At 47.6% G+C, this 27348-nt stretch overlaps 1 protein-coding gene across 3 annotated transcripts in view; it reads right to left on the minus strand.

The window, feature by feature from the left end:
• Nucleotides 1-27348, minus strand: part of NPR2 (natriuretic peptide receptor 2) — a 390456-nt gene that overhangs the window by 38723 nt on the left and 324385 nt on the right. For all 3 annotated transcript variants that reach the window (XM_073563313.1, XM_073563312.1, XM_073563311.1), the window contains one exon: nucleotides 5462-5617. In XM_073563313.1, the coding sequence (XP_073419414.1) occupies nucleotides 5462-5617 (156 nt within the window). The remainder of the gene's footprint in view (nucleotides 1-5461; nucleotides 5618-27348) is intronic.

Raw genomic sequence — 27348 nt, forward strand, 5'->3', positions numbered from 1 at the left:
CCGCTAAGGCTTTTGTGGATTCGGGAGCGGCTCTGAACCTGATGGACTTGTATTTTGCTAAACGTTGTGGGTTTCCTATGACACCTCTGCGGACGTCTATCCCTTTGAGGGGTATTGATGCTACTCCTTTGGCGAAGAATAAACCTCAGTTTTGGACCCAGGTGGTAATGCGGGTCGCCCCAGACCATCAAGAAAATTGCAGATTTTTGGTGTTGCATAATTTGCATACCATTGTTCTGGGATTTCCCTGGTTGAAAATCCATAATCCAGTTTTGGATTGGAAATCTGTGTCTGTGGTGAGTTGGGGTTGTCGATGTGCTCTTGGTGATGCTCCTGTTTTCTCCACCTCTCCCCAGTCGCATGAGGTTCCTGACTATTTGGCTGATTTTTATGATGTATTTAGTGAGAATAAGTCTGCGTCTTTGCCTCCTCATAGGAGTTATGACTGTGCAATTGAGTTGAGCCCTGGGTGTAAATTTCCCAAGGGTCGGCTTTTCAATTTATCTGTACCCGAGCACGAGGCTATGCGATCTTTTATTAAGGAGTCGTTGGAGAAGGGTCATATTAGACCATCCTCTTCACCCTTAGGTGCTGGGTTTTTTTTCGTGGCCAAGAAAGATGGTTCATTAAGGCCTTGTATTGACTATCGTTCCCTCAACAAAATTACTGTTAAATATCAGTATCCGTTACCCCTGATTTCTGATCTATTCTCCAGAGTTAAAGGTGCTTGCTGGTTTACCAAGCTTGACCTCAGGGGGGCGCATAATCTTATTCGCATTAAGCATGGGGATGAATGGAAGACGGCGTTTAATACTCCGGAGGAACATTTTGAGTACCTGGTGATGCCTTTTGGGCTCACTAATGCCCCTTCTGTCTTCCAGTGCTTCATGAATGATATTTTCCGGGACTTTGTGGATAAATTTTTGATCATCTATCTGGATGATATTTTGATCTTTTCCAGTGATTGGGATTCTCATGTGGAACATGTTCGGACTGTGTTCCGGATTTTGAGGGAGAATTCCCTGTATGTTAAGGGATCGAAATGCCTTTTTGGTGTACAGAGGCTTTCATTTTTGGGATTTATTTTGTCTCCGTCAACTATTGAAATGGACCCGGCCAAGGTACAGGCCATTTATGATTGGGTTCAGCCCACTTCTTTGAAGGCCCTCCGGAAGTTTTTGGGTTTTGCTAACTTTTATCGTAAATTTATAGCTAATTTTTCTGGTATTGCCAAACTATTGACTGATTTGACTAAGAAGGGCGCTGATGTGCTGAATTGGTCTCCAGAGGCTGTTTCTTCCTTTCAGGAGCTGAAGCGGAGGTTCACTTCTGCTCCGGTTTTGTGGCAACCTGATGTCTCACTCCTGTTTCAGGTAGAGGTGGACGCTTCTGAGATTGGTGCAGGAGCTGTTTTGTCCCAAAAAGATCCGGTAACATCTAAAATGAATCCCTGTGCTTTCTTTTCCCGAAAGTTCTCCCCATCCGAACGCAACTATGATGTGGGGAATCGAGAACTGTTAGCCATGAAATGGGCATTTGAGGAGTGGAGACATTGGTTGGAGGGAGCTAGACATCAAGTCGTGGTCCTCACTGACCACAGGAATTTGATTTACCTTGAGTCGGCCAAACGCTTGAATCCTAGACAGGCTAGGAGGGCCTTGTTTTTCACACGTTTTGATTTTGTGGTCTCTTTTCTTCTGGGCACTAAGAATGTCAAGGCAGACGCCCTCTCTAGGAGTTTCTTTGCTGATTCTCCTATTGTGACCAAGCCTGCTACCATCTTAGGTGAGGTGGTAGTTCTTTCTGCCATCTCGCCCGATTTGAGACGTGCTCTGGGGTAGTTCTTTCTGCCATCTCGCCCGATTTGAGACGTGCTCTGGAAGAGTTTCAGGAGGACAAACCTGAGCGTTATCCCATTGGAAAATTGTATGCTCCTGACCAGTGGAGGAAGAGAGTGATGTCTGAGGTTCATTGCTCCGCATTGGCTGGTCATCCAGGTATTTTTGGTACTAGAGATTTGGTGAGTCGGTCTTTTTGGTGGCCCGCCTTGTCTCGTGATGTCAGGAATTTTGTGCAGTCAGTCCTGTGGGACTTGCTCCCGGTCTAAACTTTGTTCTCGCTCTAGTGGGTTGTTGATGCCTTTGCCGGTGCCCAGGAGGCCATGGACCAATATTTCAATGGATTTTATTTCTAATATGCCTGTCTCTCAGAGAATGACTGTTATTTGGGTGATTTGTGATAGATTCTCTAAGATGGTCCATCTTGTACCACTCCCTAAGTTGCCATCTTCCTCAGAGTTGGTGCCCTTGTTTTTGCAACAGGTGGTTCGCTTGCATGGGATTCCTGAGAACATTGTGTCTGACAGAGGAGTCCAGTTTGTTTCTAGATTTTGGAGGACTTTTTGTTCCAAACTGGGAATTCAGTTATCCTTCTCCTCTGCGTTTCACCCTCAGACCAATGGGCAGACGGAGAGAACAAACCAGACTTTGGAGTCTTATTTGAGATGTTTTATTTCTGCTGATCAGGATGATTGGGTTTCATTTTTGCCCTTGGCCGAATTTGCTTTAAATAATAGAGCTAGTTCTGCCACTTTGATGTCACCTTTTTTTTTTGTAACTTTGGGTTTCATCCTCGATTCTCTTCCGGGCAGGTGGAATCTTCTGCTTGCCCAGGTGTTGACACTGTGGTGGAGAGAATGCACCAGATCTGGGACCAAGTGGTGGATAAGTTGTCTCTCTCCCAGGAAAAGGCCCAGCGGTTTTCCAACTGGCATAGGACCATTGGTCCCCGGTTTTAGGTGGGTGATATGGTTTGGTTGTCATCAAAGAATATCTCTATGAAGGTGGCTTCTCCAAAGTTTAAACCTAGATTTATTGCACCTTACAAGATTTTGGAGATTCTTAATCCGGTCTCTTTTTGATTGGCTCTTCCTGTTACATTCAAGATTTATAACGTGTTTCATAAGTCTCTGTTAAAGAGGTTTGTTGAGCCAGTAGTTTCTGTGGTGGCACCTCCTGACCCTGTATTGGTTGAAGGTAGTGTGGAATATGAGGTTGAGAAGATACTGGATTCTCGTCTGGCTAGACGGAGACTCCAGTATTTGGTTAAGTGGAAGGGTTATGGCCAGGAGGATAATTCTTGGGTCTCTGCATCCGATATTCATGCCGAAAGATTGGTTCGTGCTTTTCATCGGGCCCATACTGATCGCCCTGGTGGCATGGATGAGGGTTCGGTGACCCCTCCTCAAGGGGGAGGTACTGTTATGAGCTCATTTTCTCCTTCACCTTTGATGTCCGATGAACTCCCTCTGCTGGTGAAAGGAGGTAGTGAAATTGATTTGGATGGGAAAAACCTGTCATCTGAACAGGTGGAGTGTGATTGGACATCCGGAATCTCTGAGTGGATATAAGGCCGCCGACGCCCTGCTGGGTTGCTGGTGATCCTCTCTGCTCTGAGCTCTGGCCTCCAGTTTAGTCCTGTCTACTAAAGCTAAGTTTTTGCTCTGCTCTTGTTCCATGAGATTTTGTCTGGTTTACTTCGTTGTTTGTGTTCAGCCAGCCCTGGTTGGGACTGGCTGAACTCCATTTTTGTCTCTGATCAGTTGATCTCTTTGCTCTGTTTTCGGAATATACCTGAGTGCTGATATAGTGATTTTGAAGTCTAGTGACTTCAGGGCCTTTTCTATCAGATGCGTTGGACATTATTTTTGGCAGGGTTTTTGCGTGATTGCAGACAGTTGCTTTTCTTTCCTGTCCTATCTAGTTAGTGAGGGCCCCATCGTTTGCTCAGCCTGTCTTTCTGCCTGTGTTTGTGTTTTCATCTGTTTTCACCGTCAATACAAGTTGGGGGCTGTCTATTGCTTAGGGGTCTGCTCTGGGGCAGTTTAGATTTCCCCTTTCTTTAGGTTTATTTAGTTCTCTGGCTGTGAACGAGGTGTCTAGGACCACCGTAGGAACACCCCACGGCTACTGTTAGTTGTTGTGAATAGGATCAGGGGTCTGCAATCCGATAGCTACCAACCTCTCCGGTTTTCTGGACTTAGCTTGTATTTTTGTTTTTTTCCTCCTCCGGTGATTCATTCATAACAGTTTTCCTTCATACTACAATAAATTCGCCTTGTTCATACTTACGTTGAATGCTAGGTTTCTACATACTTACTATACGGTTTGGGAACCTTACTTTAGCACCACCCTTTAGTTGTGCTCACGGTATTTTGTTTCACATAGAGAGGACAAGACTGGAGACAGAGCTGAGAAGAGCGTGTGTGTGCACCCAAAACACTGCTCTGCACGCCATACACGGCTCTGAACGTCATACACGGCTCTGCACGCCGTACATGGCTCTGCACGTCATACACGGCTCTGCAAGCCATAGACGGCTCTACACACCATACACGGCTCTGCACGTCATACACGGCTCTGCGCGCCATACACGGCTCTCGCGCCATACTCGACTCTGCGCGTCATACACGGCTCTGCACGCCATACACGGCTCTGCGCGCCATACACGGCTTTGCGCGTCATACACGGCTCTGCGCGCCCTACAGGGCTCTGCACGCCATACACGGCTCTGTACGCCATACACGGCTCTGTACGCCATACACGTTTCTGTACGCCACACACGGCTCTGCACGCCACACAGGGCTCTGCACGCCATACACGGCTCTGCACGCCATACAGGGCTCTGCACACCATACACGGCTCTACACGCCATACACGGCTCTGCACGCCATACTCGGCTCTGCACGCCATACACGGCTCTACACGCCATACACGGCTCTACACGCCACACACGGCTCTGCACGTCACACACGGCTCTGCACGCCATACACGGCTCTGCACGCCATACACGGCTCTACACTCCATACACGGCTCTGCATGCCATACACGGCTCTGCACGTCACATACGGCTCTGCACGCCATACACGGCTCTGCACGCCATACACGGCTCTGCACGCCATACAGGGCTCTGTACGCCATACACGGCTCTGCACACCATACAGGGCTCTGCACGCCATACACGGCTCTACACGCCATACACGGCTCTGCACGCCATACACGGCTCTGCACACCATACAGGGCTCTGCACGCCATACACGGCTCTGCACGCCATACACGGCTCTGCACGTCATACACGGCGCTACACGCCATACACGGCTCTGCACCCCATACACGGCTCTGTACGCCATACACGGCTCTGTACGTCATACACGGCTCTGCACGCCATACACGGCTCTGCACGCCATACACGGCTCTACACGCCATACACGGCTCTGTACGCCATACACGGCTCTGCACGCCATACACGGCTCTGCACATCATAAATCTCTGTATGCCATACACAGGTCCATATCCACCCTTAGTAGCTTTCTTAAAAAGCCGTAATATGAGGCCCTTATGACCTTTACCTGACCTGTGATCCGACCCCTGGACCCCAAGCACAGTTGGTCACATGGCGTTACCTTTAGGGCTGAGGTCCATGCCCTGGATGCAAAACGCCCCGTTTCTCAGTGCAATCTCCTGCAGTATGATCGCAAAACTGTAGACATCGCCCTTCTGAGTGCCCTGAGGTGGAGGTCGTCCCATGCGCAGTAGCTCGGGGGCAGTCCACAGCTTCTCTACAGACAAATCATTAGACTCGTCAGATCCATGAAAGGTGACACTGTAAGATGTCGGGAGAGTCCCAAAGTAACGAGGTGAATACATATACCGAGTCCCCACACTGTCCTCTCTGCTACACTGTTACCGAGTCCCCACACTGTCCTCTCTGCGACACTGTTACCGAGTCCCCACACTGTCCTCTCTGCTACACTGTTACCGAGTCCCCACACTGTCCTCTCTGCTACACTGTTACCGAGTCCCCACACTGTCCTCTCTGCTACACTGTTACCGAGTCCCCACACTGTCCTCTCTGATACACTGTTACCGAGTCCCCACACTGTCCTCTCTGCTACACTGTTACCGAGTCCCCACACTGTCCTCTCTGCTACATTGTTACAGATTCCCTCCACTTTCCTCTCTGCTACATTGTTACAGATTCCCCCCACTTTCCTCTCTGCTACATTGTTACAGATTCCCCCCCACTTTCCTCTCTGCTACATTGTTACAGATTCCCCCCACTTTCCTCTCTGCTACATTGTTACAGATTCCCCACATTGTCCTCTCTGCTACATTGTTACAGATTCCCCCCCACTTTCCTCTCTGCTACATTGTTACAGATTCCCCCCACTTTCCTCTCTGCTACATTGTTACAGATTCCCCACACTGTCCTCTCTGCTACATTGCTAGATTCCCCACTGTCCTCTCTGCTACATTGTTACAGATTCCCCACACTGTCCTCTCTGCTACATTGTTACAGATTCCCCACACTGTCCTCTCTGCTACATTGTTAGATTCCCCACTGTCCTCTCTGCTACATTGTTACAGATTCCCCACACTGTCCTCTCTGCTACATTGTTACAGATTCCCCCCACACTGTCCTCTCTGCTACATTGTTACAGATTCCCCACACTGTCCTGTCTGCTACATTGTTACAGATTCCCCACACTGTCCTCTCTGCTACATTGTTACAGATTCCCCACACTGTCCTCTCTGCTACATTGTTACAGATTCCCCACACTGTCCTCTCTGCTACATTGTTACAGATTCCCCACACTTTCCTCTCTGCCACATTGTTACAGATTCCCCACACTTTCCTCTCTGCTACATTGTTACAGATTCCCCCCACATTGTCCTCTCTGCTACATTGTTACAGATTCCCCCCACTTTCCTCTCTGCTACATTGTTACAGATTCCCCCCACACTGTCCTCTCTGCTACATTGTTACAGATTCCCCACACTGTCCTGTCTGCTACATTGTTACAGATTCCCCCCACTTTCCTCTCTGCTACATTGTTACAGATTCCCCCCACATTGTCCTCTCTGCTACATTGTTACAGATTCCCCACACTTTCCTCTCTGCTACATTGTTACAGATTCCCCCCACTTTCCTCTCTGCTACATTGTTAGATTCCCCCCACATTGTCCTCTCTGCTACATTGTTACAGATTCCCCCCACTTTCCTCTCTGCTACATTGTTAGATTCCCCCCACATTGTCCTCTCTGCTACATTGTTACAGATTCCCCCCACATTGTCCTCTCTGCTACATTGTTACCGAGGCCCCACACTGTCCTCTCTGCTACATTGTTACAGATTCCCCCCACTTTCCTCTCTGCAACATTGTTACAGATTCCCCACACTGTCCTCTCTGCTACATTGTTACAGATTCCCCACACTGTCCTCTCTGCTACATTGTTACAGATTCCCCACACTGTCCTCTCTGCTACATTGTTACAGATTCCCCACACTGTCCTCTCTGCTACATTGTTACAGATTCCCCACACTGTCCTGTCTGCTACATTGTTACAGATTCCCCACATTGTCCTCTCTGCTACATTGTTACAGATTCCCCACACTGTCCTCTCTGCTACATTGTTACAGATTCCCCACATTGTCCTCTCTGCTACATTGTTACAGATTCCCCACACTGTCCTGTCTGCTACATTGTTACAGATTCCCCACATTGTCCTCTCTGCTACATTGTTACAGATTCCCCACACTGTCCTCTCTGCTACATTGTTACAGATTCCCCACACTGTCCTCTCTGCTACATTGTTACAGATTCCCCACACTGTCCTTTCTGCAACATTGTTACAGATTCCCCACACTGTCCTTTCTGCAACATTGTTACAGATTCCCCACATTGTCCTCTCTGCTACATTGTTACAGATTCCCCCCCACACTGTCCTCTCTGCTACATTGTTACAGATTCCCCACACTGTCCTCTCTGCTACATTGTTACAGATTCCCCACACTGTCCTCTCTGCTACATTGTTACAGATTCCCCCCACATTGTCCTCTCTGCTACATTGATAGATTCCCACACTGTCCTCTCTGCTACACTGTTACCGAGTCCCCACATTGTCCTCTCTGCTACATTGTTACCGAGGCCCCACACTGTCATCTCTGCTACATTGTTACAGATTCCCCACACTGTCCTCTCTGCTACATTGTTACAGATTCCCCCCCACTTTCCTCTCTGCTACATTGTTACAGATTCCCCACACTGTCCTCTCTGCTACATTGTTACAGATTCCCCACATTGTCCTCTCTGCTACATTGTTACAGATTCCCCACACTGTCCTCTCTGCTACATTGTTACAGATTCCCCACACTGTCCTCTCTGCTACATTGTTACAGATTCCCCCCACTTTCCTCTCTGCTACATTGTTACAGATTCCCCACATTGTCCTCTCTGCTACATTGTTACAGATTCCCCACACTGTCCTCTCTGCTACATTGTTACAGTTTCCCCCCCACTTTCCTCTCTGCTACATTGTTACAGATTCCCCACACATTGTCCTCTCTGCTACATTGTTACAGATTCCCCCCACACTGTCCTCTCTGCTACATTGTTACAGATTCCCCACACTGTCCTCTCTGCTACATTGTTACAGATTCCCCACACTGTCCTCTCTGCTACATTGTTACAGATTCCCCACACTGTCCTCTCTGCTACATTGTTAGATTACACACATTGTCCTCTCTGCTATACTGTTACAGATTCCCCCCACACTGTCCTCTCTGCTACATTGTTACAGATTCCCCACACTGTCCTCTCTGCTACATTGTTACAGATTCCCCACATTGTCCTCTCTGCTACATTGTTACAGATTCCCCACACTGTCCTCTCTGCTACATTGTTACAGATTGCCCACACTTTCCTCTCTGCTACATTGTTACAGATTCCCCACATTGTCCTCTCTGCTACATTGTTACAGATTCCCCACATTGTCCTCTCTGCTACACTGTTACAGATTCCCCCCACTTTCCTCTCTGCTACATTGTTACAGATTCCCCCCACATTGTCCTCTCTGCTACATTGTTACAGATTCCCCACACTGTCCTCTCTGCTACATTGTTACAGATTGCCCACACTGTCCTCTCTGCTACATTGTTACAGATTCCCCACACTGTCCTCTCTGCTACATTGTTACAGATTCCCCACATTGTCCTCTCTGCTACATTGTTACAGATTCCCCCCACTTTCCTCTCTGCTACATTGTTACAGATTCCCCCCACATTGTCCTCTCTGCTACATTGTTACAGATTCCCCACATTGTCCTCTCTGCTACATTGTTACAGATTCCCCCCACTTTCCTCTCTGCTACATTGTTACAGATTCCCCCCACATTGTCCTCTCTGCTACATTGCTACAGATTCCCCACACTTTCCTCTCTGCTACATTGTTACAGATTCCCCCCACTTTCCTCTCTGCTACATTGTTACAGATTCCTCACACTGTCCTCTCTGCTACATTGTTACAGATTCCCCCCACTTTCCTCTCTGCTACATTGTTACAGATTCCCCACACTGTCCTCTCTGCTACATTGTTACAGATTCCCACACTGTCCTCTCTGCTACATTGTTACCGAGTCCCCACACTGTCCTCTCTGCTACATTGTTACAGATTCCCCACACTGTCCTCTCTTCTACATTGTTACCGAGTCCCCACACTGTCCTCTCTTCTACATTGTTACAGATTCCCCCCACACAGTCCTCTCTGCTACATTGTTACAGATTCCCCCCACACTGTCCTCTCTGCTACATTGTTACAGATTCCCCCCACACTGTCCTCTCTGCTACATTGTTACAGATTCCCCCCACACTGTCCTCTCTGCTACATTGTTACAGATTCCCCCCACTTTCCTCTCTGCTACATTGTTACAGATTCCCCCCACACTGTCCTCTCTGCTACATTGTTACAGATTCCCCCCACTTTCCTCTCTGCTACATTGTTACAGATTCCCCACACTGTCCTCTCTGCTACACTGTTACCGAGTCCCCACACTGTCCTCTCTGCTACATTGTTACAGATTCCCCCCACTTTCCTCTCTGCTACATTGTTACAGATTCCCCCCACTGTCCTCTCTGCTACATTGTTACAGATTCCCCCCACACTGTCCTCTCTGCTACATTGTTACAGATTCCCCACACTGTCCTCTCTGCTACATTGTTACAGATTCCCCCCACACTGTCCTCTCTGCTACATTGTTACAGATTCCCCCCACTTTCCTCTCTGCTACATTGTTACAGATTCCCCACACTGTCCTCTCTGCTACACTGTTACCGAGTCCCCACACTGTCCTCTCTGCTACATTGTTACAGATTCCCCACACTGTCCTCTCTGCTACATTGTTACAGATTCCCACACTGTCCTCTGCTACATTGTTACAGATTCCCCCCACTGTCCTCTCTGCTACATTGTTACAGATTCCCCACACTGTCCTCTCTGCTACATTGTTACAGATTCCCCACATTGTCCTCTCTGCTACACTGTTACAGATTCCCCCCACACTGTCCTCTCCGCTACATTGTTACCGAGTCCCCACACTGTCCTCTCTGCTACATTGTTAGATTCCCCACATTGTCCTGTCTGCTACATTGTTACAGATTCCCCCCACTTTCCTCTCTGCTACATTGTTACAGATTCCCCACACTGTCCTCTCTGCTACACTGTTACCGAGTCCCCACACTGTCCTCTCTGCTACATTGTTACAGATTCCCCACACTGTCCTCTCTGCTACATTGTTACAGATTCCCACACTGTCCTCTGCTACATTGTTACAGATTCCCCTCACTGTCCTCTCTGCTACATTGTTACAGATTCCCCACACTGTCCTCTCTGCTACATTGTTACAGATTCCCCACACTGTCCTCTCTGCTACATTGTTACAGAATCCCCACATTGTCCTCTCTGCTACACTGTTACAGATTCCCCCCACACTGTCCTCTCCGCTACATTGTTACCGAGTCCCCACACTTTCCTCTCTGCTACATTGTTACAGATTCCCCACATTGTCCTGTCTGCTACATTGTTACAGATTCCCCCCACTTTCCTCTCTGCTACATTGTTACAGATTCCCCACATTGTCCTCTCTGCTACACTGTTACCGAGTCCCCACATTGTCCTCTCTGCTACATTGTTACAGATTCCATCCACTTTCCTCTCTGCTACATTGTTACAGATTCCCCACATTGTCCTCTCTGCTACATTGTTACAGATTCCCCCCACTTTCCTCTCTGCTACATTGTTAGATTCCCCCCACACTGTCCTCTCTGCTACATTGTTACAGATTACCCCCACATTGTCCTCTCTGCTACATTGTTACAGATTCCCCCCCACTTTCCTCTCAGCTACATTGTTACAGATTCCCCCCACATTGTCCTGTCTGCTACATTGTTACAGACTCCCCACACTGTCCTCTCTGCTACATTGTTGCAGATTCCCCCCCACTTTCCTCTCTGCTACATTGTTACAGATTCCCCACACTGTCCTCTCTGCTACATTGTTACAGATTCCCCACATTGTCCTCTCTGCTACATTGTTACAGATTCCCCCCCACTGTCCTCTCTGCTACATTGTTACAGATTCCCCACACTGTCCTCTCTGCTACATTGTTACAGATTCCCCACACTGTCCTCTCTGCTACATTGTTACAGATTCCCCACACTGTCCTCTCTGCTACATTGTTACAGATTCCCCCCACACTGTCCTCTCTGCTACATTGTTACAGATTCCCCCCACATTGTCCTCTCTGCTACATTGTTACCGAGTCCCCACACTGTCCTCTCTTCTACATTGTTACCGAGTCCCCACACTGTCCTCTCTGCTACATTGTTACCGAGTCCACACATTGTCCTCTCTGCTACACTGTTACCGAGTCCCCACACTGTCCTCTCTGCTACATTGTTACAGATTCCCCCCACTTTCCTCTCTGCTACATTGTTACAGATTCCCCCCACTGTCCTCTCTGCTACATTGTTACAGATTCCCCCCACACTGTCCTCTCTGCTACATTGTTACAGATTCCCCCCACTGTCCTCTCTGCTACATTGTTACAGATTCCCCCCACTTTCCTCTCTGCTACATTGTTACAGATTCCCCCCACACTGTCCTCTCTGCTACATTGTTACAGATTCCCCCCACTTTCCTCTCTGCTACATTGTTACAGATTCCCCACACTGTCCTCTCTGCTACACTGTTACCGAGTCCCCACACTGTCCTCTCTGCTACATTGTTACAGATTCCCCCCACTGTCCTCTCTGCTACATTGTTACAGATTCCCCCCACTGTCCTCTCTGCTACATTGTTACAGATTCCCCCCACACTGTCCTCTCTGCTACATTGTTACAGATTCCCCACACTGTGCTCTCTGCTACATTGTTACAGATTCCCCCCACACTGTCCTCTCTGCTACATTGTTACAGATTCCCCCCACACTGTCCTCTCTGCTACATTGTTACAGATTCCCCACACTGTCCTCTCTGCTACACTGTTACAGATTCCCCACACTGTCCTCTCTGCTACATTGTTACAGATTCCCCACACTGTCCTCTCTGCTACATTGTTACAGATTCCCACACTGTCCTCTGCTACATTGTTACAGATTCCCCCCCACTGTCCTCTCTGCTACATTGTTACAGATTCCCCACACTGTCCTCTCTGCTACATTGTTACAGATTCCCCACATTGTCCTCTCTGCTACACTGTTACAGATTCCCCCCACACTGTCCTCTCCGCTACATTGTTACCGAGTCCCCACACTGTCCTCTCTGCTACATTGTTAGATTCCCCACATTGTCCTGTCTGCTACATTGTTACAGATTCCCCCCACACTGTCCTCTCCGCTACATTGTTACCGAGTCCCCACACTGTCCTCTCTGCTACATTGTTAGATTCCCCACATTGTCCTCTCTGCTATATTGTTAGATTCCCCACATTGTCCTGTCTGCTACACTGTTACAGATTCCCCCCACACTGTCCTCTCCGCTACATTGTTACCGAGTCCCCACACTGTCCTCTCTGCTACATTGTTAGATTCCCCACATTGTCCTGTCTGCTACACTGTTACAGATTCCCCCCACACTGTCCTCTCCGCTACATTGTTACCGAGTCCCCACACTGTCCTCTCTGCTACATTGTTAGATTCCCCACATTGTCCTGTCTGCTACACTGTTACAGATTCCCCCCACACTGTCCTCTCCGCTACATTGTTACCGAGTCCCCACACTGTCCTCTCTGCTACATTGTTAGATTCCCCACATTGTCCTCTCTGCTATATTGTTACAGATTCCCCCCACTTTCCTCTCTGCTACATTGTTACAGATTCCCCACACTGTCCTCTCTGCTACACTGTTACCGAGTCCCCACACTGTCCTCTCTGCTACATTGTTACAGATTCCCACACTGTCCTCTGCTACATTGTTACAGATTCCCCCCACTGTCCTCTCTGCTACATTGTTACAGATTCCCCCCACTGTCCTCTCTGCTACATTGTTACAGATTCCCCACACTGTCCTCTCTGCTACATTGTTACAGATTCCCACACTGTCCTCTGCTACATTGTTACAGATTCCCCCCACTGTCCTCTCTGCTACATTGTTACAGAATCCCCACATTGTCCTCTCTGCTACACTGTTACAGATTCCCCCCACACTGTCCTCTCTGCTACATTGTTACAGATTCCCCACATTGTCCTGTCTGCTACATTGTTACAGATTCCCCCCACTTTCCTCTCTGCTACATTGTTACAGATTCCCCACATTGTCCTCTCTGCTACACTGTTACCGAGTCCCCACATTGTCCTCTCTGCTACATTGTTACAGATTCCCCACACTGTCCTCTCTGCTACATTGTTACAGATTCCATCCACTTTCCTCTCTGCTACATTGTTACAGATTCCCCACATTGTCCTCTCTGCTACATTATTACAGATTCCCCACACTGTCCTCTCCGCTACATTGTTACCGAGTCCCCACACTGTCCTCTCTGCTACATTGTTACAGATTCCCCACATTGTCCTGTCTGCTACATTGTTACAGATTCCCCCCACTTTCCTCTCTGCTACATTGTTACAGATTCCCCACATTGTCCTCTCTGCTACACTGTTACCGAGTCCCCACATTGTCCTCTCTGCTACATTGTTACAGATTCCCCACACTGTCCTCTCTGCTACATTGTTACAGATTCCATCCACTTTCCTCTCTGCTACATTGTTACAGATTCCCCACATTGTCCTCTCTGCTACATTGTTACAGATTCCCCCCACACTGTCCTCTCTGCTACATTGTTACAGATTCCCCCCACATTGTCCTCTCTGCTACATTGTTACAGATTCCCCCCCACTTTCCTCTCAGCTACATTGATACAGATTCCCCCCACATTGTCCTGTCTGCTACATTGTTACAGACTCCCCACACTGTCCTCTCTGCTACATTGTTACAGATTCCCCCCCACTTTCCTCTCTGCTACATTGTTACAGATTCCCCACATTGTCCTCTCTGCTACATTGTTACAGATTCCCCACATTGTCCTCTCTGCTACATTGTTACAGATTCCCCCCCACTTTCCTCTCTGCTACATTGTTACAGATTCCCCACACTTTCCTCTCTGCTACATTGTTACAGATTCCCCACACTGTCCTCTCTGCTACATTGTTACAGATTCCCCCCACACTGTCCTCTCTGCTACATTGTTACAGATTCCCCCCACATTGTCCTCTCTGCTACATTGTTACAGATTCCCCACACTGTCCTCTCTGCTACATTGTTACAGATTCCCCCCACTTTCCTCTATGCTACATTGTTACAGATTCCCCACACTTTCCTCTCTGCTACATTGTTACAGATTCCCCACACTGTCCTCTCTGCTACATTGTTACAGATTCCCCCCACTTTCCTCTATGCTACATTGTTACAGATTCCCCACATTGTCCTCTCTGCTACATTGTTACAGATTCCCCCCACACTGTCCTGTCTGCTACATTGTTACAGATTCCCCACACTGTCCTGTCTGCTACATTGTTACAGATTCCCCACATTGTCCTCTCTGCTACATTGTTAGATTCCCCCCACTGTCCTCTCTGCTACATTGTTACAGATTCCCAACATTGTCCTCTCTGCTACATTGTTAGATTCCCCCCACTGTCCTCTCTGCTACATTGTTACAGATTCCCCACACTGTCCTCTCTGCTACATTGTTACAGATTCCCCACACTGTCCTCTCTGCTACATTGTTACAGATTCCCCCCACTGTCCTCTCTGCTACATTGTTACAGATTCCCCACACTGTCCTCTCTGCTACATTGTTACAGATTCCCCACATTGTCCTCTCTGCTACATTGTTACAGATTCCCCCCACACTGTCCTCTCTGCTACATTGTTACAGATTCCCCACACTGTCCTCTCTGCTACATTGTTACAGATTCCCCACACTGTCCTCTCTGCTACATTGTTACAGATTCCCCCCCACTTTCCTCTATGCTACATTGTTACAGATTCCCCACACTTTCCTCTCTGCTACATTGTTACAGATTCCCCACACTGTCCTCTCTGCTACATTGTTACAGATTCCCCCCACTTTCCTCTATGCTACATTGTTACAGATTCCCCACATTGTCCTCTCTGCTACATTGTTACAGATTCCCCCCACACTGTCCTGTCTGCTACATTGTTACAGATTCCCCACACTGTCCTGTCTGCTACATTGTTACAGATTCCCCACATTGTCCTCTCTGCTACATTGTTAGATTCCCCCCACTGTCCTCTCTGCTACATTGTTACAGATTCCCAACATTGTCCTCTCTGCTACATTGTTACAGATTCCCCCCACTGTCCTCTCTGCTACATTGTTACAGATTCCCCACACTGTCCTCTCTGCTACATTGTTACAGATTCCCCACACTGTCCTCTCTGCTACATTGTTACAGATTCCCCACATTGTCCTCTCTGCTACATTGTTACAGATTCCCCCCACTGTCCTCTCTGCTACATTGTTACAGATTCCCCACACTGTCCTCTCTGCTACATTGTTACAGATTCCCCACATTGTCCTCTCTGCTACATTGTTACAGATTCCCCCCACTGTCCTCTCTGCTACATTGTTACAGATTCCCCCCACACTGTCCTCTCTGCTACATTGTTACAGATTCCCCACACTGTCCTCTCTGCTACATTGTTACAGATTCCCCACACTGTCCTCTCTGCTACACTGTTACAGATTCCCCCCACACTGTCCTGTCTGCTACATTGTTACAGATTCCCCACACTGTCCTCTCTGCTACATTGTTACAGATTCCCCACATTGTCCTCTCTGCTACATTGTTACAGATTCCCCCCACTGTCCTCTCTGCTACATTGTTACAGATTCCCCCCACACTGTCCTCTCTGCTACATTGTTACAGATTCCCCACACTGTCCTCTCTGCTACATTGTTACAGATTCCCCACACTGTCCTCTCTGCTACACTGTTACAGATTCCCCCCAACACTGTCCTGTCTGCTACATTGTTACAGATTCCCCACACTGTCCTCTCTGCTACATTGTTACAGATTCCCCACACTGTCCTCTCTGCTACATTGTTACAGATTCCCCACACTGTCCTCTCTGCTACATTGTTACAGATTCCCCCCCACTTTCCTCTCTGCTACACTGTTACAGATTCCCCCCACTGTCCTCTCTGCTACATTGTTACAGATTCCCCCCCACACTGTCCTCTCTGCTACATTGTTACAGATTCCCCCCACTGTCCTCTCTGCTACATTGTTACAGATTCCCCCCACTGTCCTCTCTGCTACATTGTTACAAATTCCCCCCACTTTCCTCTCTGCTACATTGTTACAGATTCCCCCCACTTTCCTCTCTGCTACATTGTTACAGATTCCCCCCACTGTCCTCTCTGCTACATTGTTACAGATTCCCCACACTGTCCTGTCTGCTACATTGTTACAGATTCCCCACACTGTCCTCTCTGCTACATTGTTACAGATTCCCCACACTGTCCTCTCTGCTACATTGTTACAGATTCCCCACACTGTCCTCTCTGCTACATTGTTACAGATTGCCCACATTGTCCTCTCTGCTACATTGTTACAGATTCCCCCCACTGTCCTCTCTGCTACATTGTTACAGATTCCCCCCACTGTCCTCTCTGCTACATTGTTACAGATTCCCCACACTGTCCTCTCTGCTACATTGTTACAGATTCCCCCCACTGTCCTCTCTGCTACATTGTTACAGATTCCCCCCACACTGTCCTCTCTGCTACATTGTTACAGATTCCCCACATTGTCCTGTCTGCTACATTGTTACAGATTCCCCCCACTGTCCTCTCTGCTACATTGTTACAGATTCCCCACACTGTCCTCTCTGCTACATTGTTACAGATTCCCCACACTGTCCTCTCTGCTACATTGTTAGATTCCCCCCACTTTCCTCTCTGCTACATTGTTACAGATTCCCCCCACACTGTCCTCTCTGCTACATTGTTACAGATTCCCCCACTTTCCTCTCTGCTACATTGTTACAGATTCCCCCCACTGTCCTCTCTGCTACATTGTTACAGATTCCCCCCACTTTCCTCTCTGCTACATTGTTACAGATTCCCCCCACATTGTCCTCTCTGCTACATTGTTACAGATTCCCCCACTTTCCTCTCTGCTACATTGTTACAGATTCCCCCCACTGTCCTCTCTGCTACATTGTTACAGATTCCCCCACTTTCCTCTCTGCTACATTGTTACAGATTCCCCACACTGTCCTCTCTGCTACATTGTTACAGATTCCCCACACTGTCCTCTCTGCTACATTGTTAGATTCCCCCCACTTTCCTCTCTGCTACATTGTTACAGATTCCCCCCACACTGTCCTCTCTGCTACATTGTTACAGATTCCCCCACTTTCCTCTCTGCTACATTGTTACAGATTCCCCCCACTGTCCTCTCTGCTACATTGTTACAGATTCCCCCCACTTTCCTCTCTGCTACATTGTTACAGATTCCCCCCACATTGTCCTCTCTGCTACATTGTTACAGATTCCCCCCACTTTCCTCTCTGCTACATTGTTACAGATTCCCCCCACTGTCCTCTCTGCTACATTGTTACAGATTCCCCCACTTTCCTCTCTGCTACATTGTTACAGATTCCCCCCACTGTCCTATCTGCTACATTGTTACAAATTCCCCCCACTTTCCTCTCTGCTACATTGTTACAGATTCCCCCCACTTTCCTCTCTGCTACATTGTTACAGATTCCCCCCACTTTCCTCTCTGCTACATTGTTACAGATTCCCCACACTGTCCTCTCAGCTACATTGTTACAGATTCCCCCCACTGTCCTCTCTGCTACATTGTTACAGATTCCCCCCACTTTCCTCTCTGCTACATTGTTACAGATTCCCCACACTGTCCTCTCAGCTACATTGTTACAGATTCCCCCCACTGTCCTCTCTGCTACATTGTTACAGATTCCCCCCACACTGTCCTGTCTGCTACATTGTTACAGATTCCCCCCACACTGTCCTGTCTGCTACATTGTTACAGATTGCCCACATTGTCCTCTCTGCTACATTGTTACAGATTGCCCACATTGTCCTCTCTGCTACATTGTTACAGATTGCCCACACTGTCCTCTCTGCTACATTGTTACAGATTCCCCACACTGTCCTCTCTGCTACATTGTTACAGATTCCCCCCACACTGTCCTCTCTGCTACATTGTTACAGATTCCCCCCACACTGTCCTCTCTGCTACATTGTTACAGATTCCCCACACATTGTCCTCTCTGCTACATTGTTACAGATTCCCCACACATTGTCCTCTCTGCTACATTGTTACAGATTCCCCACACTTTCCTCTCTGCTACATTGTTAGATTCCCCACACTGTCCTCTCTGCTACATTGTTACAGATTCCCCACACTGTCCTCTCTGCTACATTGTTACAGATTCCCCACACTGTCCTCTCTGCTACATTGTTACACATTGCCCACATTGTCCTCTCTGCTACATTGTTACAGATTCCCCCCCACTTTCCTCTCTGCTACACTGTTACAGATTCCCCACACATTGTCCTCTCTGCTACATTGTTACAGATTCCCCCCACTTTCCTCTCTGCTACATTGTTACAGATTCCCCCCACACTGTCCTCTCTGCTACATTGTTACAGATTCCCCACACTGTCCTCTCTGCTACATTGTTACAGATTCCCCACACTGTCCTCTCTGCTACATTGTTACAGATTCCCCCCACACTGTCCTCTCTGCTACATTGTTACAGATTCCCCACACTGTCCTCTCTGCTACATTGTTACAGATTCCCCACATTGTCCTCTCTGCTACATTGTTACAGATTCCCCCCACACTGTCCTCTCTGCTACATTGATAGATTCCCCACACTGTCCTCTCTGCTACACTGTTACCGAGTCCCCACATTGTCCTCTCTGCTACATTGTTACCGAGGCCCCACACTGTCCTCTCTGCTACATTGTTACAGATTCCCCACACTTTCCTCTCTGCTACATTGTTAAAGATTCCCCACACTGTCCTCTCTGCTACATTGTTACAGATTCCCCACACTGTCCTCTCTGCTACATTGTTACACATTGCCCACATTGCCCTCTCTGCTACATTGTTACAGATTCCCCCCCACTTTCCTCTCTGCTACACTGTTACAGATTCCCCATACATTGTCCTCTCTGCTACATTGTTACAGATTCCCTCCACACTGTCCTGTCTGCTACATTGTTACAGATTCCCCCCACTTTCCTCTCTGCTACATTGTTACAGATTCCCCCCACACTGTCCTCTCTGCTACATTGTTACAGATTCCCCACACTGTCCTCTCTGCTACATTGTTACAGATTCCCCACACTGTCCTGTCTGCTACATTGTTACAGATTCCCCCCACTTTCTTCTCTGCTACATTGTTACAGATTCCCCCCCACTTTCCTCTCTGCTACACTGTTACAGATTCCCCACACATTGTCCTCTCTGCTACATTGTTACAGATTCCCCACACTGTCCTCTCTGCTACATTGTTACAGATTCCCCCCACACTGTCCTGTCTGCTACATTGTTACAGATTCCCCCCACTTTCCTCTCTGCTACATTGTTATAGATTCCCCACACATTGTCCTCTCTGCTACATTGTTACAGATTCCCCACACTGTCCTCTCTGCTACATTGTTACAGATTCCCCCCACACTGTCCTATCTGCTACATTGTTACAGATTCCCCCCACTTTCCTCTCTGCTACATTGTTACAGATTCCCCCCACACTGTCCTGTCTGCTACATTGTTACAGATTCCCCCCACTTTCCTCTCTGCTACATTGTTATAGATTCCCCACACATTGTCCTCTCTGCTACATTGTTACAGATTCCCCACACTGTCCTCTCTGCTACATTGTTACAGATTCCCCACACTGTCCTATCTGCTACATTGTTACAGATTCCCCCCACTTTCCTCTCTGCTACATTGTTACAGATTCCCCCCACACTTTCCTCTCTGCTACATTGTTACAGATTCCCCACTGTCCTCTCTGCTACATTGTTACAGATTCCCCACACTGTCCTCTCTGCTACATTGTTACAGATTGATCACATTGTCCTCTCTGCTACATTGTTACAGATTCCCCCCACTTTCCTCTCTGCTACATTGTTACAGATTCCCCACATTGTCCTCTCTGCTACATTGTTACAGATTCCCCACATTGTCCTCTCTGCTACATTGTTACAGATTCCCCACTGTCCTCTCTGCTACATTGTTACAGATTCCCCACACTGTCCTCTCTGCTACATTGTTACAGATTCCCCCCACTTTCCTCTCTGCTACATTGTTACAGATTCCCCACTGTCCTCTCTGCTACATTGTTACAGATTCCCCACATTGTCCTCTCTGCTACATTGTTACAGATTCCCCACATTGTCCTCTCTGCTACATTGTTACAGATTCCCCCACTTTCCTCTCTGCTACATTGTCACAGATTCCCCCCAATTTCCTCTCTGCTACATTGTTACAGATTCCCCACATTGTCCTCTCTGCTACATTGTTACAGATTCCCCACTGTCCTCTCTGCTACATTGTTACAGATTCCCCACACTGTCCTCTCTGCTACATTGTTACAGATTCCCCACATTGTCCTCTCTGCTACATTGTTACAGATTCCCCACTGTCCTCTCTGCTACATTGTTACAGATTCCCCACACTGTCCTCTCTGCTACATTGTTACAGATTCCCCCCACTTTCCTCTCTGCTACATTGTTACAGATTCCCCACATTGTCCTGTCTGCTACATTGTTACAGATTCCCCACATTGTCCTCTCTGCTACATTGTTACAGATTCCCCCCACATTGTCCTCTCTGCTACATTGTTACAGATTCCCCACATTGTCCTCTCTGCTACATTGTTAGATTCCCCCCACATTGTCCTCTCTGCTACATTGTTACAGATTCCCCCCACATTGTCCTCTCTGCTACATTGTTACAGATTCCCCCCACATTGTCCTCTCTGCTACATTGTTACAGATTCCCCCCACATTGTCCTCTCTGCTACATTGTTACAGATTCCCCACATTGTCCTCTCTGCTACATTGTTAGATTCCCCCCACATTGTCCTCTCTGCTACATTGTTACAGATTCCCCCCACATTGTCCTCTCTGCTACATTGTTACAGATTCCCCCCACATTGTCCTCTCTGCTACATTGTTACAGATTCCCCCCACATTGTCCTCTCTGCTACATTTTTACAGATTCCCCACATTGTCCTCTCTGCTACATTTTTACAGATTCCCCCCACATTGTCCTCTCTGCTACATTGTTACAGATTCCCCACACTGTCCTCTCTGATACATTGTTAAAGATTCCCTCCACATTGTCCTCTCTGCTACATTGTCACAGATTCCCCCCACATTGTCCTCTCTGCTACATTGTTACAGATTCCCCACATTGTCCTCTCTGCTACATTGTTACAGATTCCCCTCACTTTCCTCTCTGCTACATTGTTACAGATTCCCCACACTGTCCTCTCTGCTACATTGTTACAGATTCCCCTCACTTTCCTCTCTGCTACATTGTTACAGATTCCCCACACTGTCCTCTCTGCTACATTGTTACAGATTCCCCACACTGTCCTCTCTGCTACATTGTTACAGATTCCCCACAGTCCTCTCTGCTACATTGTTACAGATTCCCCACATTGTCCTCTCTGCTACATTGTTACAGATTCCCCACACTGTCCTCTCTGCTACATTGTTAGATTCCCCCCACTTTCCTCTCTGCTACATTGTTAGAGATTCCCCACATTGTCCTCTCTGCTACATTGTTACAGATTCCCCCCACATTGTCCTCTCTGCTACATTGTTACAGATTCCCCACATTGTCCTCTCTGCTACATTGTTACAGATTCCCCCCACTTTCCTCTCTGCTACATTGTTACAGATTCCCCCCACATTGTCCTCTCTGCTACATTGTTACAGATTCCCCACACTGTCCTCTCTGCTACATTGTTACAGATTCCCCCCACATTGTCCTCTCTGCTACATTGCTACAGATTCCCCACATTGTCCTCTCTGCTACATTGTTACAGATTCCCCCCACATTGTTCTCTCTGCTACATTGTTACAGATTCCCCACATTGTCCTCTCTGCTACATTGTTACAGATTCCCCCCACATTGTCCTCTCTGCTACATTGTTACAGATTCCCCACATTGTCCTCTCTGCTACATTGTTACAGATTCCCCACATTGTCCTCTCTGCTACATTGTTACAGATTCCCCCCACTTTCCTCTCTGCTACATTGTTACAGATTCCCCCCACATTGTTACAGATTCCCCCCACATTGTCCTCTCTGCTACATTGTTACAGATTCCCCCCACATTGTCCTCTCTGCTACATTGTTACAGATTCCCCACATTGTCCTCTCTGCTACATTGTTACATGTTCCCCCCACATTGTCCTCTCTGCTACATTGTTACAGATTCCCCACATTGTCCTCTCTGCTACATTGTTACAGATTCCCCCCACTTTCCTCTCTACTACATTGTTACAGATTCCCCCCACATTGTCCTCTCTGCTACATTGTTACAGATTCCCCCCACTGTCCTCTCTGCTACATTGTTACAGATTCCCCCCACATTGTCCTCTCTGCTACATTGTTACAGATTCCCCACATTGTCCTCTCTGCTACATTGTTACAGATTCCCCCCACATTGTCCTCTCTGCTACATTGTTACAGATTCCCCCCACATTGTCCTCTCTGCTACATTGTTACAGATTCCCCACATTGTCCTCTCTGCTACATTGTTACAGATTCCCCACATTGTCCTCTCTGCTACATTGTTACAGATTCCCCCCACTTTCCTCTCTGCTACATTGTTACAGATTCCCCCCACATTGTTACAGATTCCCCCCACATTGTCCTCTCTGCTACATTGTTACAGATTCCCCCCACATTGTCCTCTCTGCTACATTGTTACAGATTCCCCACATTGTCCTCTCTGCTACATTGTTACAGATTCCCCCCACATTGTCCTCTCTGCTACATTGTTACAGATTCCCCACATTGTCCTCTCTGCTACATTGTTACAGATTCCCCCCACTTTCCTCTCTGCTACATTGTTACAGATTCCCCACATTGTCCTCTCTGCTACATTGTTACAGATTCCCCACACTGTCCTCTCTGCTACATTGTTAGATTCCCCACATTGTCCTCTCTGCTACATTGTTACAGATTCCCCACATTGTCCTCTCTGCTACATTGTTACAGATTCCCCCCACACTGTCCTCTCTGCTACATTGTTACAGATTCCCCCCACATTGTCCTCTCTGCTACATTGTTACAGATTCCCCACATTGTCCTCTCTGCTACATTGTTACAGATTCCCCACACATTGTCCTCTCTGCTACATTGTTACAGATTCCCCACATTGTCCTCTCTGCTAAATTGTTACAGATTCCCCCCACATTGTCCTCTCTGGTACATTGTTACAGATTCCCCACATTGTCCTCTCTGCTACATTGTTACAGATTCCCCCCACTTTCCTCTCTGCTACATTGTTACAGATTCCCCACATTGTCCTCTCTGCTACATTGTTACAGATTCCCACCACATTGTCCTCTCTGCTACATTGTTACAGATTCCCCCACATTGTCCTCTCTGCTACATTGTTACAGATTCCCCCCACACTGTCCTCACTGCTACATTGTTACAGATTCCCCCCACATTGTCCTCTCTGCTACATTGTTACAGATTCCCCACACTGTCCTCTCTGCTACATTGTTACAGATTCCCCCCACTTTCCTCTCTGCTACATTGTTACAGATTCCCCACACTGTCCTCACTGCTACATTGTTAGATTCCCCACATTGTCCTCTCTGCTACATTGTTACAGATTCCCCCCACATTGTCCTCTCTGCTACATTGTTACAGATTCCCCACACTGTCCTCTCTGCTACATTGTTACAGATTCCCCCCACATTGTCCTCTCTGCTACATTGTTACAGATTCCCCCCACTTTCCTCTCTGCTACATTGTTACAGATTCCCCCCACTTTCCTCTCTGCTACATTGTTACAGATTCCCCCCACTGTCCTCTCTGCTACATTGTTACAGATTCCCCCCACTTTCCTCTCTGCTACATTGTTACAGATTCCCCACATTGTCCTCTCTGCTACATTGTTACAGATTCCCCCCACACTGTCCTCTCTGCTACATTGTTACAGATTCCCTCCACATTGTCCTCTCTGCTACATTGTTACAGATTCCCCCCACTTTCCTCTCTGCTACATTGTTACAGATTCCCCCCACATTGTCCTCTCTGCTACATTGTTACAGATTCCCCACATTGTCCTCTCTGCTACATTGTTACAGATTCCCCCCACTTTCCTCTCTGCTACATTGTTACAGATTCCCCACATTGTCCTCTCTGCTACATTGTTACAGATTCCCCACACTGTCCTCTCTGCTACATTGTTAGATTCCCCACACTGTCCTCTCTGCTACATTGTTAGATTCCCCACATTGTCCTCTCTGCTACATTGTTACAGATTCCCCACACTGTCCTCTCTGCTACATTGTTACAGATTCCCCCCACATTGTCCTCTCTGCTACATTGTTACAGATTCCCCCCACTTTCCTCTCTGCTACATTGTTACAGATTCCCCCCACTTTCCTCTCTGCTACATTGTTACAGATTCCCCCCACTTTCCTCTCTGCTACATTGTTACAGATTCCCCCCACTGTCCTCTCTGCTACATTGTTACAGAATCCCCCCACTTTCCTCTCTGCTACATTGTTACAGATTCCCCACATTGTCCTCTCTGCTACATTGTTACAGATTCCCCCCACACTGTCCTCTCTGCTACATTGTTACAGATTCCCCCCACATTGTCCTCTCTGCTACATTGTTACAGATTCCCCACATTGTCCTCTCTGCTACATTGTTACAGATTCCCCCCACTTTCCTCTCTGCTACATTGTTACAGATTCCCCACATTGTCCTCTCTGCTACATTGTTACAGATTCCCCACACTGTCCTCTCTGCTACATTGTTAGATTCCCCACACTGTCCTCTCTGCTACATTGTTACAGATTCCCCCCACATTCTCCTCTCTGCTACATTGTTACAGATTCCCCACATTGTCCTCTCTGCTACATTGTTACAGATTCCCCCCACATTGTCCTCTCTGCTACATTGTTACAGATTCCCCACATTGTCCTCTCTGCTACATTGTTACAGATTCCCCACATTGTCCTCTCTGCTACATTGTTACATATTCCCCACATTGTCCTCTCTGCTACATTGTTACAGATTCCCCCCACATTGTCCTCTCTGCTACATTGTTACAGATTCCCCACATTGTCCTCTCTGCTACATTGTTACAGATTCCCCCCACTTTCCTCTCTGCTACATTGTTACAGATTCCCCACATTGTCCTCTCTGCTACATTGTTACAGATTCACCACACTGTCCTCTCTGCTACATTGTTAGATTCCCCACACTGTCCTCTCTGCTACATTGTTACAGATTCCCCACACTGTCCTCTCTGCTACATTGTTACAGATTCCCCCCACACTGTCCTCTCTGCTACATTGTTACAGATTCCCCCCACATTGTCCTCTCTGCTACATTGTTACAGATTCCCCACATTGTCCTCTCTGCTACATTGTTACAGATTCCCCCCACATTGTCCTCTCTGCTACATTGTTACAGATTCCCCACATTGTCCTCTCTGCTACATTGTTACAGATTCCCCCCACATTGTCCTCTCTGCTACATTGTTACAGATTCCCCCCACTTTCCTCTCTGCTACATTGTTACAGATTCCCCACATTGTCCTCTCTGCTACATTGTTACAGATTCCCCCCACATTGTCCTCTCTGCTACATTGTTACAGATTCCCCCCACATTGTCCTCTCTGCTACATTGTTAGATTCCCCCCACATTGTCCTCTCTGCTACATTGTTACAGATTCCCCCCACACTGTCCTCACTGCTACATTGTTACAGATTCCCCCCACATTGTCCTCTCTGCTACATTGTTACAGATTCCCCACATTGTCCTCTCTGCTACATTGTTACAGATTCCCCCCACTTTCCTCTCTGCTACATTGTTACAGATTCCCCCCACTTTCCTCACTGCTACATTGTTAGATTCCCCACATTATCCTCTCTGCTACATTGTTACAGATTCCCCCCACATTGTCCTCTCTGCTACATTGTTACAGATTCCCCACACTGTCCTCTCTGCTACATTGTTACAGATTCCCCCCACACTGTCCTCTCTGCTACATTGTTACAGATTCCCCCCACTTTCCTCTCTGCTACATTGTTAGATTCCCCACATTGTCCTCTCTGCTACATTGTTACAGATTCCCCCCACATTGTCCTCTCTGCTACATTGTTACAGATTCCCCACATTGTCCTCTCTGCTACATTGTTACAGATTCCCCCCACACTGTCCTCTCTGCTACATTGTTACAGATTCCCCCCACTTTCCTCTCTGCTACATTGTTACAGATTCCCCCCACTTTCCTCTCTGCTACATTGTTACAGATTCCCCCCACTTTCCTCTCTGCTACATTGTTACAGATTCCCCACATTGTCCTCTCTGCTACATTGTTACAGATTCCCCACACTGTCCTCTCTGCTACATTGTTAGATTCCCCACACTGTCCTCTCTGCTACATTGTTACAGATTCCCCCCACATTCTCCTCTCTGCTACATTGTTACAGATTCCCCACATTGTTCTCTCTGCTACATTGTTACAGATTCCCCCCACATTGTCCTCTCTGCTACATTGTTACAGATTCCCCACATTGTCCTCTCTGCTACATTGTTACAGATTCCCCACATTGTCCTCTCTGCTACATTGTTACATATTCCCCACATTGTCCTCTCTGCTACATTGTTACAGATTCCCCCCACATTGTCCTCTCTGCTACATTGTTACAGATTCCCCACATTGTCCTCTC

The sequence above is a fragment of the Dendrobates tinctorius genome, unplaced genomic scaffold, assembly GCF_039654945.1.
Source record: "Dendrobates tinctorius isolate UK_male_01 unplaced genomic scaffold, ASM3965494v1 ptg000386l, whole genome shotgun sequence".
NCBI classification, from domain to species: domain Eukaryota; kingdom Metazoa; phylum Chordata; class Amphibia; order Anura; family Dendrobatidae; genus Dendrobates; species Dendrobates tinctorius.